General features: G+C 40.7%; 1 protein-coding gene across 2 annotated transcripts; it reads right to left on the bottom strand.

Moving 5' to 3' along the window:
* Positions 1–877: 877 nt before the first annotated feature.
* Positions 878–21,638, bottom strand: LOC112252265 (casein kinase II subunit alpha'). Of its 2 annotated transcripts, XM_042323091.1 has the most exons (12): positions 20,532–21,632; positions 8,829–8,940; positions 8,476–8,577; positions 7,499–7,549; positions 7,157–7,216; positions 4,831–4,914; positions 4,359–4,469; positions 4,096–4,197; positions 3,733–3,833; positions 1,846–1,994; positions 1,659–1,741; positions 878–1,417 (listed from the first exon to the last, which is right to left on the bottom strand). In XM_042323091.1, the coding sequence occupies exons 1-11, from the start codon at positions 20,633–20,635 to the stop codon at positions 1,665–1,667; spliced, it is 1,053 nt and encodes a 350-aa protein (XP_042179025.1). In that variant the 5' UTR covers positions 20,636–21,632; the 3' UTR covers positions 878–1,417; positions 1,659–1,664. The 2 variants fall into 2 exon arrangements, with proteins under 2 accessions (XP_042179025.1, XP_042179026.1); XM_042323092.1 differs by lacking the exon at positions 7,499–7,549 and having other exon boundaries at positions 20,532–21,638.
* Positions 21,639–22,697: the final 1,059 nt, after the last annotated feature.

The following is a 22,697-nucleotide window of genomic DNA, read 5'->3' as shown; positions in this document are numbered from 1 at the left end:
GTGACTTTCACTTTTACTTGTGTCATTTTCTTTTAAGGTATCTTTACTTTTACTCAAGTATGACAATTGGGTACTTTTTCCACCACTGTGTTTATGGCCACAACACAACAAGCTGTATTTTTGGTGAGCATGCTGCCCAAATTGCAGCCTTTTTGACTGTAAGCAAACGGTAACTGCCCAAATGAAGGAAACACTTGAGTAAATTTCACGAAGCTGAACAGATTACTCACTCAGTGAATGAGCACTGATGGTTCACATTGGATAGTCTGTCAAAACATTTTCTCTGTATCTAGGGTGAGTGTGTTTTGGAGCCAAGCCCATTAAGGGTTGTGGTAGCAACTTGGCGTCAAGACAAGACTTTGTCACATACCTCAGCAATTAATGGCATAGATGACCCACTGTTAATTGACCACCAGATACTGGGATTGTTTGTGGTTGTCTCTCTGAATAATTACTGTAAGACTGTCTGAACAACAATAAGTAAGCTAAAAATGGAACACACCATAACAGGTAGCCTAGTGGGGCGGCAGGTAGCCTAGTGGTTAGAGCGTTGGGCCAGTAACGGAAAGTAACGGAAAGGTTGCTAGATCGAAACCCAAAGCTGTCGTTATGCCCCTGAACAAGGCAGTTAACCCACTGTTCCTAGGCCGTCATTGTAAATAAGAATTTGTTCTTAACTGACTTTCCTTGTTAAACAAAGGTTACATAAAAAACAAAGGTTGGCCGTGTGCAGCTGTCCTATCGCCTCTGACCACAGAACTGTTGCAGTCATTTTCTTTGACATGTTGTTAAACCACCGTTCGTCAAACACCCAACACCCAGCAGGCCATACTGCTCATGGCAAATACATTTTCCAAAAATCACACAAACACATCAATCTAAATAAAAATCATTTATTTTCATTAATATTATTATCATCATTCTACCTAGAGCAGAGAAAAGGTCCACCATGCCACTTCAGTACTACAGTGTGTGGAGGCTGAGCTCAAGTCTGCCGAGGGGCTGAATACTGAACACAGACGGACAGACAGACAGACCGAGGGAAGGCGGGGGCAGGCTCACGCTCCTTTTTCATTCTTCATGCTTAGTTTATCGAGGGGGATAATGACAGGAAAGTATCCTTTTTTTCTAGTCTTTGAAACTTTCTGTTTACCTAATGATAAGAGGAAGGGGGGCAGAGGCAGAGGTGAGACATCAAGCTCATTGGTCTGGCTGCTTCACATGTAACTGGGGCAAGCCAACCATGGACTGACACAGAGGAGGGTGTGAGTGTGTTCATGTATGTGTGTGTGTGTGTGTGTGCCCGTATGAACATCTGAGGGTATTACTGGTCGGCGGTGCTTTGATCCATTGTCACTGTACACTTGAAGAGGTTTCTGCCACAAAGGGGTCCAAATTTGAGGTAACAAATGTTCTTCTGAAAGACAAAAAGGGAAGAGAAATGATACTGTTGATGCTTATTTATCTTAAGAGATCTAAAAGTGATTTTATAAAAAATATTTAAATAGCAGCGTTAACCCAGAGCAATAGAATAATTGAGAACAATGGAACAATTTCAGTGAACCTGCTTGGACACCTGACATGGAGCTAATTTTCTCTCAGACCAAAAGAATGTCAACATTTACAATAAGACCAGTGTTGGTGTTTCTCTCACTCACCTGCTTTCATCGAGCTGTAGTGGATCCACTGGACACCATATTGCCATCCGCATTAGAGAGAGACTGTTCCTTCAGCACAGGATCTTAGTAGAAGAATCATCATGTTAAAGATCATATCCTCAATGCCATTAACTGGCAATTCACAACAGAGGTGGTCAACAGGAATCGTTCAGGTTGTATTACTCACAGAAGTAGGGGTGCTCCATGGCCTCTGTGGCCGTCAGTCTCTGCTGGTGGTCGTAGCGCAGCAGCTTATCCAGCAGGTCCAGAGCTTCAGGGCTCACCAGGTGCTGGTTGTCTGTCTGGACAAACTGCTCCCAGCGTTTCCGTGTCTGCCTGAGGGGGGGAGACAGAGAGCTAACTTACTCTAGGCTGTCACTTCAATACAACAGTATTATCACCTGGGAAAGAATGTTTCATTTTCTGGATCTATAAGGCCACTGTCTGATAAAGATGGTCTAAGTCTATAGTGATTCATCTAGCGTAGAATTGGTACTTGACCCATCTGTGGAACTGACCCATCTCTAGGGTTTACACTCAGTTAAGTTAAATACAGTGCCTTCAGAAAGTATTCACACAACTTGACTATTTGCATATTTTGTTGTGTTATAGCCTGAACTAAAAATAAAAAAAATGAATTATGTTTTAAGACATTTGTACAAATTACTTAAAGATGAAAACTTGAAATGTCTTGATTTAATAAATATTCCACCCCTTTGTTATGGCAAGCCTAAACTTTAGGAGTAAAAATCTGCTTAAAAAGTCACATAATAAGTCGCATAGACTCACTCTGTGCAATAAGTGTTTAACATGATTTTTGAATGACTACCTCATCTCTGTACCCCACACATACTCTTAGCTGTTAGGGCCCTCAGTCAAGCAGTGAATTTCAAACACAGATTCAACCACAAAGGCCAGGGAGGTTTTTCCAATGTCTTGCAAAAAATAGCATCTTTTGGTAGATGGGTAAAAAAAAGCACACATTGAATATCCCTTTGAGCCTGGTGAAGTTACTAATAACACTTTGTATGGTGTATCAATACACCCAGCCGCTACAAAGATACAGGTGTCCTTCCTAACTCAGTTGCCAGAGAGGAAGGAAACCGCTCAGGGATTTCACCATGAAGCCAATGGTAACTTTAAAACAGTTACAGAGTTTAATGGCTGTGATAGGAGAAAACTGAGGATGGATCGACAACAATGTAGTTACTCCACAATACTAACCTAAATAACAGAGTGAAAGGAAGACTGTTCATAAAACAAATATTCTAAAACATGCTTCCTGTTTGCAATAAGGGAGTAAAGTAAAACTGCAAAAAACGTGGCAAAAAAATGTACTTTATGTCCTGAATATTAAGCATTATGTTTGGGGAAAATCTAACACATCACTAAGTAACACTTTTCATATTTTCAAGCATGGTGGTGTCTGCATCATGTTATGGGTATGTTTATCATCAGCAAAGACTAGGAAGTAAAAATATTTGTTTATTAAATGGAATAGAGCTAAGCACTGGCAAACCCCTAAAGGAAAATCTGGTTCAGTCTGCTTTCCAACAGACACTGGGAGACAAATAAACAGGTAATTATAATTGTAGGTTATTGCCTTTCAACAGGTAATAACCTAAAATACAAGGCCAAATATACATTGGAGTTGCTTACCAAGATGACATTGAATGTCAATGATCAACAACCAATTTGCCAGCTTGAAGAATAAAACAATTTTAAAAATGTGCAAATATTGTACAATACAGGTATGCAAAACCCCAAAAGACTCACTGCTTTGCTTTGTATACACTGCAAAAGGTGATTCTAACATGTATTGACGTAGGGGTGTGAATACTTATGTTAATTCGATATTTATGTTTTTAATTTTCAATAAATGTACTAACATTTATAAAAACTTGTTTTCACTTTGTCATTATGTGGTATTGTGTGAAGATGGGTGAAAAATAATAATATTTAGTCCATTTTGAATTCAGGCTGTAATATAACAAAATGTGGAATAGGTCAAGGGGTATGAATACTTTCTGAAGGTACTGTACATGTCTCAATGGCACTCCCTGTTGGTACTCACTGGCCAAGAAGGTCCTTGAAGCGTGGGTCCAGTTCAATGTGGTATTTGCGCAAGTAACCAAAAAGCTCATCTGTCCCCAGGACTTTGGCAATTCGGACCAGCTGAAATAAGAACAGTGTCAATTTTACATATGTGTTTCGGTTTGTCTTAGGGAATATTTGTTCATGTACAATCTAATTTGGTAAGTACATGTTATCATCAGGTAGTGAATGTGTTATCTGCTCTAATAGATTGTACCAGTCAGTGTTATCATATTATGAGAGGTCTAGATGAGGGTGGAATAAGATGGGTTGTAAGTGAGATTAAAGGAAGTTTGGTAGTGACAACAGAAAGGTTCAGTTCATTGGTAAATGAATTGGATACCTGATCATAATTGTCCTGGCCATGGAAGAAGGGCTCTTTCTGGAAGATCATACTGGCCAGCATGCAGCCCAGACTCCACATGTCCAAACTATAGTCATACATCTGACAGGAAACCACAAAACGCATCAGTTACAGTTATAAATCAATACACAAACAGCTACCAATTACAATTAAATTGGTACACAATAACACTGGAGCACTATTCATTTACAGGATGACCATGTGTCAGTGTGTGTGTTTGCTTGCATGTGGTGGGGATTTACCTGGTAATCCACCAGTAACTCAGGTCCCTTAAAGTAGCGAGATGCTACTCGGACATTGTATTCCTGTGCAGGATGGTAGAATTCTGCAAGTCCCCAGTCTATCAGGCGTAGCTGCAGCACAAAAACACAAACCACATAGTGTTAGAATAGAAACCACAATGACAATGTGGCACATAAGGGATATCGCTGCTACTACTAAAAAAGTTTTGATGTCTTGTATGTGCCCTGATGCCATCTGGTGGCAATGAGAATACTGTATTTGGCAAAGGCTAAAAGAGTTATAAACTGCCATTCAATATTGGCAAAGAAATAACTGAAGTCACTTCAGACAAATCTCTGACAATTTATGTAAGCTTTGTAGACTTTTCAAACAGCTTAAAAAATTGGACAAGACACATATAACATCATCTGACTCCGAACTTACCAAGGTTCTACATACCTAAGGTTGAAAAAGGTTAAGAGCTCCCCCTACCTTCCTCATCTGGTGGTCAATCATCACATTGTGGGGCTTGACGTCCCGGTGCATAATACCCATACTGTGACAGTAGTCCAGAGCCTGAAAACACAAAAACCAAAATCATGTAAGAGGCAGCAAAATAATGACTAGACACCCTAAACTAATCCCACAGTTCGGAAGGTAAAAGGTAGGACTGGGAGTGCATGTGAAAACACACGGGATAAAACTGCAAGGCTCACCTTTAGTAGTTCATACATGTAAAAACACACGGGGTAAAACTGCAAGGCTCACCTTTAGTAGTTCATACATGTAAAAGCACACGGGGTAAAACTGCAAGGCTCACCTTTAGTAGTTCATACATGTAAAAACACACGGGGTAAAACTGCAAGGCTCACCTTTAGTAGTTCATACATGTAAAAGCACACGGGGTAAAACTGCAAGGCTCACCTTTAGTAGTTCATACATGTAAAAGCACACGGGGTAAAACTGCAAGGCTCACCTTTAGTAGTTCATACAGTGCCTTGCGAAAGTATTCGGCCCCCTTGAACTTTGCGACCTTTTGCCACATTTCAGGCTTCAAACATAAAGATATAAAACTGTATTTTTTTGTGAAGAATCAACAACAAGTGGGACACAATCATGAAGTGGAACGACATTTATTGGATATTTTAAACTTTTTTAACAAATCAAAAACTGAAAAATTGGGCGTGCAAAATTATTCAGCCCCCTTAAGTTAATACTTTGTAGCGCCACCTTTTGCTGCGATTACAGCTGTAAGTCGCTTGGGGTATGTCTCTATCAGTTTTGCACATCGAGAGACTGAAATTTTTTCCCATTCCTCCTTGCAAAACAGCTCGAGCTCAGTGAGGTTGGATGGAGAGCATTTGTGAACAGCAGTTTTCAGTTCTTTCCACAGATTCTCGATTGGATTCAGGTCTGGACTTTGACTTGGCCATTCGAACACCTGGATATGTTTATTTTTGAACCATTCCATTGTAGATTTTGCTTTATGTTTTGGATCATTGTCTTGTTGGAAGACAAATCTCCGTCCCAGTCTCAGGTCTTTTGCAGACTCCATCAGGTTTTCTTCCAGAATGGTCCTGTATTTGGCTCCATCCATCTTCCCATAAATTTTAACTATTTTCCCTGTCCCTGCTGAAGAAAAGCAGGCCCAAACCATGATGCTGCCACCACCATGTTTGACAGTGGGGATGGTGTGTTCAGGGTGATGAGCTGTGTTGCTTTTACGCCAAACATAACGTTTTGCATTGTTGCCAAAAAGTTCAATTTTGGTTTCATCTGACCAGAGCACCTTCTTCCACATGTTTGAATGTGTCTCCCAGGTGGCTTGTGGCAAACTTTAAACGACACTTTTTATGGATATCTTTAAGAAATTGCTTTCTTCTTGCCACTCTTCCATAAAGGCCAGATTTGTGCAATATACGACTGATTGTTGTCCTATGGACAGAGTCTCCCACCTCAGCTGTAGATCTCTGCAGTTCATCCAGAGTGATCATGGGCCTCTTGGCTGCATCTCTGATCAGTCTTCTCCTTGTATGAGCTGAAAGTTTAGAGGGACGGCCAGGTCTTGGTAGATTTGCAGTGGTCTGATACTCCTTCCATTTCAATATTATCGCTTGCACAGTGCTCCTTGGGATGTTTAAAGCTTGGGAAATCTTTTTGTATCCAAATCCGGCTTTAAACTTCTTCACAACAGTATCTCGGACCTGCCTGGTGTGTTCCTTGTTCTTCATGATGCTCTCTGCGCTTTTAACGGACCTCTGAGACTATCACAGTGCAGGTGCATTTATACGGAGACTTGATTACACACAGGTGGATTGTGTTTATCATCATTAGTCATTTAGGTCAACATTGGATCATTCAGAGATCCTCACTGAACTTCTGGAGAGAGTTTGCTGCACTGAAAGTAAAGGGGCTGAATAATTTTGCACGCCCAATTTTTCAGTTTTTGATTTGTTAAAAAAGTTTGAAATATCCAATAATTGTCGTTCCACTTCATGATTGTGTCCCACTTGTTGTTGATTCTTCACAAAAAAAATACAGTTTTATATCTTTATGTTTGAAGCCTGAAATGTGGCAAAAGGTCGCAAAGTTCAAGGGGGCCGAATACTTTCGCAAGCTACTGTACATGTAAAAGCACACGGGGTAAAACTGCAAGGCTCACCTTTAGTAGTTCATACATGTAAAAACACACGGGGTAAAACTGCAAGGCTCACCTTTAGTAGTTCATACATGTAAAAACACACGGGGTAAAACTGCAAGGCTCACCTTTAGTAGTTCATACATGTAAAAACACACGGGGTAAAACTGCAAGGCTCACCTTTAGTAGTTCATACATGTAAAAACGTATATCAAAATCTGTTAACTTCTGGTAGAGCTCCTGGGGAGAGAAGAAAAGTTGAAGATTTAATTTGCAGAAAGCAAGTATGCGATGCATGCATCCATGATGCAACACACACTGTTTAGCTAAACACCTTCAACCAACCATACAGACACACAAACACATTGGGTGCAAAATTCTCTGGACAATGCAATGCTAAGTCATGGCTACCAACATGGTATTTGAAAGTACCAAGCCTTATTGGGTAACATGACCAAGTTTCCCCACTCATGACACCATCCCAAACCAGTAAAACCCCATGCCTAGAGGGACTGATTCTACCTTAAAATCTGTGTTATTGATGCATTCAAAGACAAGAGCAGGCGTTCGGGACTGCAGAGAGATGAGAGAGAGTGAGAGAGAGAGAGAGAGATGAGACAGAACACAGGGGGAGGGGGGTCAGAGAAACGTGGAAATATTCCAATCTCATTGATAAATCAAACATTAAAAATGACATCAGGCTATGAGCCATATTTACTGGAAAGAAAAGGAAGAACACACATCATTGTGCAGTGGCTTAACACCCTTAACACACATCATTGTGCAGTGGCTTAACACCCTTAACACACATCATTGTGCAGTGGCTTAACACCCTTAACACACATCATTGTGCAGTGGCTTAACACCCTTAACACACATCAGAAGCACATCAGCACAGATGAAGCATGAAATAATATAATTACAAGGCATCACATCCCAAATTTGTCCTGGCTGCTATTGAAATCATGTGTTTTGTAATTAAAGATAAAGCCATGTTAATATTAGCCATATTAATTCCCATGATCAAAATTCCCATTTCTGTTATTGTAGGTAGCAGCATAGTGAACATGTGATGAAGAAATTATTTGATGAGGTAATTGTGTCTCCCTTGCATCCATAAACATTCTCAAAATACCCCTGCAAAAATGTGAGAAAGACAGAGTCCTGTTTCGCCTGCTTCTAGATCATTAGTCAGTTAATTTAGTTAGTCTAAGACTTCATATGTGAGTAGATGACTAGTTTGCAGAACTTTCAAAGAGTCAAGTGAACCCCACTAAAAGAATATCAAACACGTTCACCATCTGTAAAGTTAATTGTACTGATATTATAAAGTGTAAGAATGTTAATTCAACAGCCATTATATGTATAGGAACATTCACAAAAGGAATTCACAATATAAACAAACAAATCTGATCTTTGAAGGGGTAAGGAAGTGGCCATGTAATCAGGTGACTAAGAACTAGCACATGGCTAGAAGAAAGCAGAGCTGTAAGACATACCACAGGGTCTTTCACTGTGTCCACCAATCGGATGATGTTGGTTCCCCCTCTCAGATTCTCCAGGATCTTGATTTCCCGCTTGATTTTCTTTTTCTTGACAGGCTAATCAGGGTCATAATAAACAGACATACAATCAGACCAGGATGTAGCCTAAACGTTTGACCGTGCAGGATGTAACTTCATTTATAACAACATATAGCCTAACTAATGGTGACAGCATCATCCAGGTTACCTAGATACTTAGATGTTTTCCTGGTTGATTCTTACTTCGACTAGGTGTTTAAAGAAAACAGACCACAAATCCACCTCTACTGGGGCATACAGACAAACAAAGCAGCCCTTGAACAACTTACCTTGAGGATCTTGACCACCACCTTCTCATTGTTGTTGATGTTGATGGCCTCAAACACCTCACTGTACTTCCCCCTGCCGAGCTTCCGCACCAACTGGTAGTCTTCCTGGTTACTAGATGAGAGAGAATAGGGGAACAGATACAGAGAGTATTCATACTCCTTGACTTATTCCACATTTTGTTGTGTCCCCTTCATCCATGTACACACACACCATAATGACAAAGTGAAAACATGTTTAAAAATGTTTTTGCAAAATAGTTGAAAATGAAATACAGACAGTGGATTCGGAAAGTATTCAACATTTTGTTACATTACAGACTTATTCTAAAATGTATTAAATAGTTTTCCCCCCTCAATCTATACACAATACCCCGTAAATGCAAATTAATTTAAAAAACAAAACTGAAATATCACATTTACATAAGTATTCAGAACCTTTACTTTGGCAGCGATTACAGCATCGAGTCTCTTAGGTATGAAGCTACAAGCTTGGCACACCTGTATTTGGGGAGTTTCTCTCATTCTTCTCTGCAGACCCTCTCATGCTCTGTCAGGTTGGATGGGGAGCGTAGCTGCACAGCTATTTTCAGGTCTCTCAAGATATGTTAGATCGGGTTAAAGTCCGGGCTCTGGCTGGGCCGCGAAGGACCGTTGTCTTGGCTGTGTGCTTAGGGTCGTTGTCCTGTTTGAAGGTGAACCGTCACCCCAGTCTGAGGTCTTGAGCTCTCTGGAGCATACCCTCAGCATGATGCTGCCACCACCATGCTTCACCGTTTCCTCCAGACGTGACACTTGGCATTCAGACCAAAGAATTCAAACTTTGTTTAATCAGACAGGAGAATCTTGTTTTTCATGGTGTGAGAGTCGTTTATGTGTCTTTTGGCAAACTCCAAGTGGGCTGTCATGTGCCTTTTACTGAGGAGTGGCTTCCGTCTGTCCACTCTACCATAAAGGCCTGATTGATGGAGTAATGCAGAGATGGTTTCCCTTCTGGAAGGTTCTCCCATCTCCACAGAGGAACTCTAGAGCTCTGTCAGAGTGACCATCGGGTTGCTTGACCAAGGCCTCTATGGGGGTGCCACAGGGTTCAATTCTCGGGCCGACTCTCTTCTCTGTATTCATCAATGATGTCGCTCTCACCATTCTGTATACTTCTGGCCCGTCTTTGGACACTGTGTTAACTAACCTCCAGACGAGCTTCAATGCCATACAACTCTCCTTCCGTGGCCTCCAACTGCACTTAAACGCAAATAAAACTAAATGCATGCTATTCAACCGATCATTGCCCGCACCTGCCCGCCCATCCAGCATCACTACTCTGGACGGCTCTGACTTAGAATACGTGGAAGAATACGTAAGCAACTCCAGTGTAGATTTGGCGTTGTGTTTTAGGTTATTGTCTTCCTGAAAGGTGAATTAATCTCCCAGTGTCTGGTGGAAGGCAAACTAAACCAGGTTTTCCTCCAGGATTTTGCCTGTGCTTAGCTCCATTCCATTTACTTTTTATCCTGAAAATCTCGAATCTTTAACGATTACTAGCATACCCTTAACATGATGCAGCCACCTCTATACTTGAAAATATGGAGAGTGGTACTCAGTAATGTGTTGCATTGGATTTGCCCCAAACATAACACATTGTGCATGCGCAGACCAGCTGGCCGGTGTGTTTACGGACATATTCAATCAATCCCTATACCAGTCTGCTGTTCCCACATGCTTCAAGAGGGCCACCATTGTTCCTGTTCCCAAGAAAGCTAAGGTAACTGAGCTAAACGACTACCGCCCGTAGCACTCACATCCGTCATCATGAAGTGCTTTGAGAGACTAGTCAAGGACCATATCACCTCCACCCTACCTGACACCCTTGACCCACTCCAATTTGCTTACCGCCCAAATAGGTCCACAGGCTTGATTACCAACAACGACGAGACGGCCTACAGGGAGGAGGTGAGGGCCCTCGGAGTGTGGTGTCAGGAAAATAACCTCACACTCAACGTCAACAAAACTAAGGAGATGATTGTGGTCTTCAGGAAACAGCAGAGGGAACACCCCCATCCACATCGATGGAACAGTAGTGGAGAGGGTAGCAAGTTTTAAGTTCCTCGGCATACACATCACAGACAAACTGAATTGGTCCACTCACACAGACAGCATCGTGAGGAAGGCGCAGCAGCGCCTCTTCAACCTCAGGAGGCTGAAGAAATTCGGCTTGTCACCAAAAGCACTCACAAACTTCTACAGATGCACAATCGAGAGCATCCTGGCGGGATGTATCACCGCCTGGTATGGCAACTGCACCGCCCTCAACCGTAAGGCTCTCCAGAGGGTAGTGAGGTCTGCACAACGCATCACCGGGGGCAAACTACCTGCCCTCCAGGACACCTACACCACCCGATGCTACAGGAAGGCCATAAAGATCATCAAGGACATCAACCACCCGAGCCACTGCCTGTTCACCCCGCTGCCATCCAGAAGGCGAGGTCAGTACAGGTGCATCAAAGCTGGGACCGAGAGACTGAAAAACAGCTTCTATCTCAAGGCCATCAGACTGTTAAACAGCCACCACTAACATTGAGTGGCTACTGCCAACACACTGTCAATGACACTGACTCTACTCCAGCCACTTTAATCATGGGAATTGATGGGAAATGATGTAAATGTATCGCTAGCCACTTTAAACAATGCTACCTTATATAATGTTACTTACCCTACATTGTTCATCTCATATGCATACGTTGATACTGTACTCTATATCATCGACTGCATCCTTATGTAATACATGTATCACTAGCCACTTTAACTATGCCACTTGGTTTACATACTTATCTCATATGTATATACTGTACTCGATATCATCTACTGTATCTTGCCTATGCTGCTCTGTACCATCACTCATTCATATATCCTTATGTACATATTCTTTATCCCCTTACACTGTGTATGACAGTAGTTTTTTTTGGAATTGTTAGTTAGATTACTTGCTCGTTATTACTGCATTGTCGGAACTAGAAGCACAAGCATTTCGCTACACTCGCATTAACATCTGCTAACCATGTGTATGTGACAAATAAAATTTGATTTGATTTGATTTGTCTTCAGGACAAAGTTAATTGCTTTTTGCAGTATTACTTTAGTACCTTGTTCCAAACAGGATGCATGTTTTGGAATATTGGTATTCTGTACAGGTGTCCTTCTTTTCATTCTGTCAATTAGGTTAGTATTGTAGGGTAACTACAATGTTGTCGATCCCATCCTCAGTTCTCTCCTATCACAGCCATTAAACTTTAACTGTTTTAAACTCACAGGGAAATTCCTGGGCGGTTTCCTTCCTCTCCTGCAACTTCGTTAGGAAGGACGCCTGTATCATTGTAGTGACTGGGTGTATTGATACACTACACAAAGTGTAATTCATTAACCTCCCTATGATCAAAGGGATATATTCAATGTCTGCTTTTTAAAAATCTTCTTTATGATGTATTGGGGGGACTAGTCTTTGTGGTTGAAATTCACTGCTTGACTGAGGACCTTACAGATAATTGTATGTGTTGGGTACAGAGATGGGGTAGTGATTCAAATATATATATTTTATTGTTAGACATAAAATACTGTAAAAACACTAGTAAATCAGCTGCAAGTTATTTTAATTTTGGAAACCTGTTCCAAAGTATTCTCAAACGAATTAGATGTGTGAGTTTGTGTCAAGAACTGCAACGCTGCTAGGTTTTTCACGCCTAAAAGTTCTGTGTGCATCAAGAATGATCCACCACACAAAGGACATCCAGCCAACTTGACAACCGTGGGAAGCATTGGAGTCAACATGGGACAGCATCCTTGTGGAACGCTTTCGAAACCTTGTAGAGTCCATGCGCAACGAAATAAGGCTGTTCTGGGGGGAAAAGGGTGGGGTGCAACTCAATATTAGCAAGGCGTTCCTAATGTTTTGTAAACTCAGTATATGTGATCGTATACAAGCAAGGTAAGAAATTATGTTTTAGTCAAATATATCTGTTTGGACTTAAGTATTGCGGTCAATTTTCAGTCTAAAAATTATTTTTAATCATGTTCTGGCCCCCTGACCATCCACTGACCATCCACACAATCAATTGTGTCAAGGCTGAATCTAGTTGATGATCCTTGGCCCAAAATCATTGCACACAGCACAGAAGTCAAAAAGACATGAGAACAAGTGGGTATAAACACTTTTTTTTTTAAAAGACCAAACATTTAATAACATTGATTCTTGAGATACAGGCATTTGGAATATCACACAAAAACATACATTTGAATTCATTTGACATATCACCCAACCCTAACTCAAAGATATCTGCAGAAAGAATGGGGTGTCAGCTAGGACATGGTACCTTGAGTTTGAACAAATCTATTTTGGTTATTGAACTACAGTAAGTGAAGTGGATTTACAACCGGGAAACGGAATTACATCATTGGTCCACGATCAGTAATACACAGAAATGCATAACTATTGATATGAATGTCATTCTCCTCATGTTTCACTGTATTGTACTGTCCTACTGTACTGTACTCTGTGCTCTACTCACTGTACAATACTACAGGGGTTCCCAAACTTTTTCACTCAGGTCCCCCCTTCCAGCATTGGGGAACATCCCACAAAGGATGATATGAGGAAATGTAGTCTATTTCAGAAGAACAGAAAAGCATCCTCTGAGATGTCCTGATCTGGCAATGCCAAATGGCTGTGGGCTACACTAGTTAATTCAGCAGACAATATTTGCTTAGAATTCCATGGCATAATTTTATAGTATGAAGAATACAATTGAACAAAGCTGAATAAAAAAGGATATTTCCTCCAAATGATTTGAGGGAGTGCGCACACATTCTGTGTTCAGCTGTTAACAAAGAAATAGGTATTCCTATTAGGGATGCACGATATATCAGTGAACATATTCTAATAAAAATACCAACATCGGTATCGGCCGATATGTGCAAAACCGATGTCAAACCTGACTGCATACCTATATAACGTAGGTACATGATGTAATGACGCCACTTAAAATGTTGCGCTACACGTCAACGCAGAATTCCTAACCTGAGAGGGTTGAGCAGTCAACAAGTCGAGTAGTCATTTGAAAGAGTCAGAACATTTCAGCGAGACAACGCAAAGGAGAAATCCATTAAAGCCAAGATAATGGAATTCATTGCCCTTGAAAATCAACCGTTCTCTGTTACATTGTAATAGCGTCTCTGCTATTAGCTTCACGACATACATATTATGGAACGCCGTTTAGGGTCTTTGCATGTCAAAAAAGATACAGTAGCACTGTCAAAGCTGTACAAAATAAGTCTGCAAATGAGCAAACACCGGCCACTAACGATGTGTTTAAAATACCGCGTTGGTAATAAAGCATCACATGTTTGACCGCAACTTCTGGGGTAACTAGCTTTAGCTTGGTACCTAGCTAGCACCATTACAACCAGCCTGTAAACAATGACCAGTAGAAACTGCAGTCATTTTCATTGTTCTTAGCAATAATTTAGGAATCCTTGTGGTGGCAGGCAGCCTAGTGGTTAGAGCGTTGGGCTAGTAACCGAAAGGTTGCAAGATCAATTCCCACTATTTATTCTTAACTGACTTTGTTAAATGAAGGTAAAATACATTTTTTATAAAAGTATTAGCTAAGTTGCCACTTGTTGTTTACCTATTGAAATTGAACTTCAGTAAATGGAAATAAATAGCTAGCCAGCAATTTAACCTTGTTGCCCAAAACTAACGTCATAAGCAGCCAGCTAGCCTCATCTGGCTCGTGAGGCGCGACCAGACCGGGTTATGTGTTGTGAAGCTAGCCACAATAAGGATTAGGCACAAGAGGAATTTGCGGTTTGCCTTCAAAATAAAAGTATGTAATTGACAGTGATACAAATAGTACAATTATGCCATACTTTTATTTTGAAGGCTAACCGCAAATTCCACTATTGTGGCTAATCCTTATAGCTACACATAGATGGTTCGACCACCATTAATCAAATAAGAACAGTTTTATAAATTAGGGATGACGACACCTAGATTATGACGGTTTGCTATGTTTTTGGGGAAGAACATTGTTTGCATCCATGAACAAGGAGGTCTTGAGGTTTTAGATTTCAATACTCTAAATAATGCTTTTAAAATAAATTGGATTCTGATATTAAGAACCAGAACAGTATTTAGAATATCTTCCCTAAGTATATAATTATTTGACTGTTGGTGGTTTAGAATTTTTGCTTCGGTGTAATTTTGATAAAACCCCAGTAAAGTTGACCAAATTCCATAAACAGGCAATTCTAGCTTAGATGTTAGCGTATAAACACAATTTTTCCCCTCACAGATACTTTTTATGGAACAACAAAGATATTTTTAAATCGTATAAATCTCTTTTTTTCATAACTGGTTTGAGAATAAAATTATTTTGGTTGGTCAGTTACTGAATAAGGATGGGTATCTACTCTCATATGGGGAATTTCTTGATACATTTAAAATTCCAAAACCCAGAAAGAATAGGCAATTGTTTTTGATGCGATTCCAAGGGGGGTAGTATGTCTTTTAAATTCCTCTGTGGTTGATGTAAGTAACATAGATTTACATTAAAATATATTCATTGGCAATATTAACATCAATGATAAATGTAGCTATAAACAGATTAGGAATATTTTTTGTGCTACTACAATTCCCTCAGCAAGATTATTTTGGTCAAATATCTATGGTGATATACAATAGGGGAAAGCATGGAAAATTGCTAACAAATATTGTATCAGCAACAAAGTCAGGGAAGTTTCATTTAAAATGTTACATAGAATTTATCCTGTGAAACATGTTTTGGAAAGATTCAAGCTGAATATTGAATATAACTGTGATTTCTGTGGAATGGAGAAGGAGACCATTTTGCATTTGTTTTTTTGCCTGTATTTATCGTAGAATGTTTTGGATTGACATACAGAATTTCGTTACAAAAAAAAAAAATAGGACCGGTTGTACTATTTAATGGTTTTAGCGGAAAAAAACATTATCAAAAGTGACTGCAAATGTAATTATGCATGTAATGCTTTTATTATAAAGGTGCATTTTTATGGTGAAAATTATCTTCCCCAAATTTGAAACTCACATGCTGCTTATGTATTCCAGTTAATCTGCTTTACAAGGCGTGTTGAGCCCAACGTGCTTAATTTTAAGAAGTTATTTGGCCACTTTAGATGTGATACAAAGCTTATTAAAACATATAGGCCTATGGGCTAGGATACATGAGGTGTGCGGCTATGATTCAAAAAAGTAGTAAGAAAAGGCTTTGTTTCTTATGCTGGGCATCATTCACAAGTGATAAGCAATAATGTCACCCATATTCTTGATTAAATTTAGCATTTACATATACTAAATAATATATGTGTGAAATTTGTTTTGATTAAGAATGGAACATTATCATGCACCTGTATCGAAACAGGGGCAACGGGGAAAAATAAGTAATCTATGCACTTAAATAGCGAATGGAGGACGCTTTTCCCCGTGGCTCATTTTCATGCCAACCAGGTAGGTTATACTCCTGCTGTAAATATAAGCAATGTGCTTAATGTTAGGAAAGTTAAGAAATAAACAGAGTAGGCCTAGCCTGTAGAAAGCGAATCCTCCTCTTTGTAGTAGAGGCCATCACTCGGTTTTCTTGCGCAATTGCATAGCCTATTGAAATGTTGCGCAACATGAGCTCATGGGCTCTGATTAAGTATTTGATTAGATTTTCAAAAAAAACATTTGCATGGATGTCAGGGTGATTAGAGTGACAATAGAGTGTTGAGTAACAGGCAGTTAGCAAGTTTGGTAGGCTACTAATGACCATCAGCACCATCAGAGCTTGGAGAAGCCTAATTACCGTGACAGAACAGTCATGTGAAATTTGGCTGCTTTCATGACTCGTGACTGCTGGAGTGGTGATAATACGGTCACTGCAACAACCCTACTCATGGGTAGGTGTTAGTAAGAGCTGGAAGATGTGACATTAACTGGAGAATTAGAGAAAGGCAGAGCGTGGGAGAGGTTTCCAGACTGTTAAAACAGTCTTGGTTTGACCATAAGACAACAGAAAGACAAAGAAAACTGCTATGAGCTGAACTTAACAATATGCCAGTGGAAGGGAGGACAGTAGCAGGTGAACCAACTGTGGTTTGTGACTATTGTGATTTCCCATTGTTGCCAATTCAGCTGCAGTAATTCTGTTACAGATTTTTTGGTAATTCTGTTACCAATTTGATAACGGAATTTTGAGTTAATCACTTAATAATTCATAAACAAAATATATATCAGTAAAAATCAATATAACTAATTGGTAGGTCTACTATTACTTGTTACGGAATGGCGCCGGAGGGGATGGCTGCCATTTTACGGGACCCTAACCAAGTTGTTTGTAACTTATTTTGTACATAATGTTGATGCTACCATCTCTTATGACCGAAAAGAGCTTCTGGATATCAGAACAGCGATTACTCACCTAGAACTGGACAAAGATTTTCATTAATGAGTCGGACGCGAAGGACATAATGTTGCTCCCAGACAAGTCCCAAATCCTGTAATTCGCATGAAGAAAAATAAGGAAATACAGGGGGCGGAGATCAGGGTGCCTTGTGAGAATTTGTCGGCGAGTGGGTAATCCGCCTCTACCATCCTTTCTATTAGACAACTTGCAATCACTGAAGAATAAACTGGATGAGCTCCCGTTTGAGATTATCCTACCAACGGGACATTAAAAACTGTAATATCTTATGATTTACAGAGTCGTGGCTGAACGATGACAAGGATAATATACAGTTGGCTTGGGTTTCCGTACATCAGCAGGACAGAACAACTACAGTGGGGAGAACAAGTATTTGATTTGCAGGTTTTCCGATTTTGCAGGTTTTCCAACTTACAAAGCATGTAGAGGTCTGTAATTTTTATCAAAGGTACACTTCAACTGTAGAGGTCTGTATGGAGGAGTGGGCCAAAATCCCTGCTGCAGTGTGTGCAAACCTGGTCAAGAACTACAGGAAACGTATGATCTCTGTAATTGCAAACAAAGGTTTCTGTACCAAATATTAAGGTCTGCTTTTCTGATGTATCAAATACTTATGTCATGCAATAAAATGCAAATGAATTACTTAAAAATCATACAACAATGTGATTTTCTGGATTTTTGTTTAAGGTCCACTTAAATTGAAGTGTACCTATGATAAAAAAAATTACAGACCTCTACATGCTTTGTAAGTAGGAAAACCTGCAAAATCGGTAGTGTATCAAATACTTGTTCTCCCCACTGTATGTCTGATAAGACAAGGGGTAAGGGTGTGTGTCTATTTGTCAATAACAGCTGGTGCACAATGTCTAATATTAAGGTAGTCTCGAGGTATTGCTAGCCGGAGGTAGAATACCTCATGATAAGCTATCTATATTTTTTTGTAGCCATCTATTTACCACCACAAACCGACGCTGGCACTAAGACCACACTCAACGAGCTGTATGAGGCCATAAGAAAACGCTCATCGAGAAGCGGCGCTTCTAGTGGCCAAGGACTTTAATGCAGGCAAATTTAAATCTGTTTTACCTCATTTCTACCAGCATGTCACATGGGCAAGCAGAGAATATAAAAAATAAAATAAAAACTCTAGACCATCTTTACTCCACACACAATTTTTGAAACCTTTATTTAACTAGGCATGTCAGTTAAGAACAAATTCTTATTTTCAATGACGCCTTAGGAACCGTGGGTTAACTGCCTTGTTCAGGGGCAGAATGACAGATTTTTACCTTGTCAGCTCGGGGATTTGTTCTTGCAACCTTTCGGTTAGTAGTCCAACGCTCTAACCACTAGGCTACCTGCCCGACCTATTTGGCAAATCTGCCCATAATTTTGTCCTCCTGATTCCTGCTTACAAGCTAAAACGAAATCAGGAAGTACCAGTGACTCGCTCAATACGGAAGTGGTCAGATGACGCGGATGCTATGCTACGGGACTGTTTTCCTAGCACAGACTGGAATATAGTCCAGGATTCATCCAATGCATTAAGGAGTATATCAGCTCAGTCACCGGCTTCATCAATAAGTGCATTGACGATGTCGTCCTCACAGTGACCGACGTACATATCCCAACCAGAAGCCATGGATTACAGGCAACATCCGCACCGAGTTAAAGGCTAGAGCTGTCGCTTTCAAGGAGCGGGACACTAATCCAGATACTTACAAGAAATCGCGCTACGCAATTTCTCACTGTCAACGATGGGAGAGCCTATAGGGAGGAGGTCAGAGGCCTGACAGTATGGTGCCAGGACAACAACCTGTCCCTCAACGTGAGCAAGACAAAGGAAATGAACGAGCACTACAGGAAAAGGAGGGCCGAACACGTCCCCATTCACAATGACGGGGCTGTAGTGGAGCGGGTCGGGAGTTTCACTTCCTTGGTGTCCACATCACCAACAAACTATCCTGGTCCAAACACACCAAGAAAGTTGTGAAGAGGGCACGACAATGCCTCAAGTCACCCAAGTCATAAACTGCTCTCTATGCAACCGCATGGTAAGCGGTACCAGAGTGCCAAGTCTAGGTCAAATTTGGCTCTTTAACAGCTTCTACTCCCAAGCCATAAGGTTGCTGAACCCCTACCTACATGGACAAATGACCTCAACTAACCTGTACCTCCACACATTGACTCGGTACCAGTATGCCATAATTGTTATTTTGTGGTATTTATTTTATTTTTTACCATAGTTCATTTTGTAAATATTTTCTTGGTAAGGTCTACTCTACATCCGTTGTATTCAGCACGTGACAAATACAATTTGATTTTAACCTTCATTATCCTCCTATTAGGAAATATCTTAAAGATATGTGGGTTTTTGGTAACGGAATTTCAAGGCACAAGGCAATATTTCATAAACTTACAGAAGGTAAACAATTTCTCTAAAACTAAAGTGTTGATATTAGTTGGCAGGGGTGTTTATGACAACATTGTGTTTTGATGCATTTCTGATACCTTTTAAGACTTTTTCTGGTAGATGAATTCTATGACCCATTTTCCATCTGTTTATCCAGACAAGTGTATCTATCTATGCCTTTAATTTCTACAAAACATATTTAGCTTTCATTTGACAACCAATTTGATATGCCCCTACGAAGTTCACATGTTGCTTATGTGGAAATATCGAAAAGTGGAACATAGGAAGTAGCTACAGTAGTAAAATTCACAAGCGTCATTCGGTACTGCCTTGTCAGCGTCAACTGCCAGCTAGGCCTGCTCGATCTCGCAGATTGATGACTTTCCCATCCCAATCAAGAGTGACATAACCATGCACGTTCCCGAAAAAACTTTGGGTCTCCAAAAATTCATATTATTCTCCAAATTAGGTCGTTTTCAAAATACGCCTTATTGATACTAATTTATTATTATGATATATAATATATCAATATAGCATCCGCCCACAAAGATCCAAAAGCAATCGAACAAATATTATGGCCATTGGAACATAATCCAGTAAGTAGTAAAAGATTATGTGTCGTTGTTGTAGTAGCTGGAAATCGCTGAGTATTTAGACATACAATAAAACAAAAGACAAATAGAATAGACGTATCGACATCAACAGTGTTATCATACGGTTGATAAAGCATTTGCCAATAAAATACTAAATAGTGCATTATGATGTTTTAATATCTTAGTCTTGAATATATAAATATCTCACCTCCAGCTAGGCACGTGGGCTTCATAGTCCCAATATTCCCTGCTCTTCAAAGTGTTGACATCGGCGTACACCCGAGATTTACTGCCGGCCGCCGGGCCGGGCATTGCGAGCACCTGAGCACCGTCTGTGTGGAGGATTCGATTTCCACAGAGCTCTATTGCTGGCAACACAGGCCACCGTATTCGTGTCGGAGCCCGAGGTCTCGCACTGTCCGAGTAGGAGGCGTCCTATTATCTGAGATCTTCCCCACGAGAGATGACCACAGTGTGCTGCGAGCAGTTACCACTGAGCAACGATGGTTGCACAGATTGCCAGAAGCAGCTAAACCTAATTGGGCTCCAAGGTTGATGGGGAGGAAAGGGGCCGTCAGATATAGCTAGTGTTAACTAAGACGGCTGGGAGGAGAATTAAAATGAAGTGTTGAGGTAGAAAGGAAAAATCACGAACTGGTACTATTTACGTAAAATAAGTTTAAACATTGTATTAAAACTGACCAAAACATTGACCGAGATGCCAGGCTTTGGGGAGTTTATGAATGAAATGATTGCGGGTTAAACCCCCGAGGGCCTTAAATCCCGAATCCGATGCAGGAATCCTTCAAGAATAGTCTTGCGATGGCCCTCCCAAGTCAACAATCTTCTAGCGCTGTGGATGGATGTGATGAGGAGGAATTGAATGGGCAAATTGGGTTTTACAGCTCACCCCTAGCTACTGGGTATTGCCTAGTAGCTACAGCCGGTTAGAGAGGGGGTGGAGTAGAAATCGATGTTGTTAGCTAGTATGCTAACGCAGAGAGAATTGCACCACCATTGAGCGCCGGTGCAGTGCACCCTCGCCGGGGCGCGTAGCATGTGAAAGCGGAGGGAACGCCGCTTCAAAATCCCTTGAAAAGCCCGTTGGAGGTCGGGTTTTGAGGCTTTCTTTTAGAAACGCCCCGGTCCTTATTCCGAACCGCAGGGAACCGGATTGCGATATAAGGCGCACCCGGAAACGAACATCATCTAGATACGCTTGTGGAATGGCCATATCAAAGACAGTACAGTATGAAGATAGGCTAAAACTGCTTCTCGAATTTAAATCCCCGATCACGTTTGTAGGCGACGTTGGCTAGCAAAGCTCATGCGTAGAGACACGTTATAGGGTCTAATGGTCGTCTCGCGCCAAACTGCGCGTGTGCACACAGTCGTATCAAAGACACTCTTTGATATAAAGACAAAAATGAAAACGTTTGTTTGTCACTTTCACGAGGTTGGAGTGGTAACATGTTCATCTACTTTAGACATTGACTCGAATCTAGGTTGTGCATTTAGAATTCGATTAAAAAAAACAAAGGAAGACATTTTCACTTCTCTCATTGACTTCTCAAATCCCAGACCCTGGCCTGTTTGTTCTGTTTCGCAAACGTTCCCGGAAGTCTCGCGATGTTGGACTTCTACGTTTAGAAACTCTGTGGCCACATGGCTCCAGGTTCAGCCAAGGCTGCAGCGCCTTCTAGTGTGTAGGGTATACAAATGCATTGGAAACAATTGTTCCATCACTCACCACGTTCACATCCAGTTTTTATGCGATGAAAATCATACACAGGTTGTTTCTGTAAAATTGTATAAATGGCAACAGATCATTTGTTCATTTGACATGGTGGGGTCTATTTGTGTCGGTAAAATTAATTATGTGATGGAAACGCCTTTATGCGCAAATATTAATATAATAGCCATCATATCAAAGTACATTTGGAGTCACGCGATTGGTGTGTGGTCCTCCCACTATGACCATGCAGTTATTAGTCTACAGATTAAATACAATTATGATTCACTTCACGGGGTGGTGAAAGTGCACGGTTATCTTGATGCTCCTTTCCAAAAAATATCGAAAGTCTTATACTTGTGACGTGATGATAGTTGCTTGACTGCCGTTTGACAAACTCAAATATTATCGCTGTTATCCATAATAATCTTATCATGCAGACTAGCCAACCCGCACTGTATCTGCAAACTGTAGGTTTGAGCCATCTGCCGAAACCCGAGTAGGCAGTATACTATTTAACGCAACAGTTTTTGTGACAAAACTAGCCGTAGAGTTGAACATATTGTAACGACCCTGGGTTTATATGCGCGGAAATCGACTCTGCCGCACGTGCACGCTTTTGCGGCACAGTCACTAGCGCGC

The sequence above is a fragment of the Oncorhynchus tshawytscha genome, linkage group LG06 (assembly GCF_018296145.1).
Source record: "Oncorhynchus tshawytscha isolate Ot180627B linkage group LG06, Otsh_v2.0, whole genome shotgun sequence".
In the NCBI taxonomy this organism is placed as follows: domain Eukaryota; kingdom Metazoa; phylum Chordata; class Actinopteri; order Salmoniformes; family Salmonidae; genus Oncorhynchus; species Oncorhynchus tshawytscha.
This window is presented reverse-complemented; position numbering and strand designations above follow the sequence as displayed.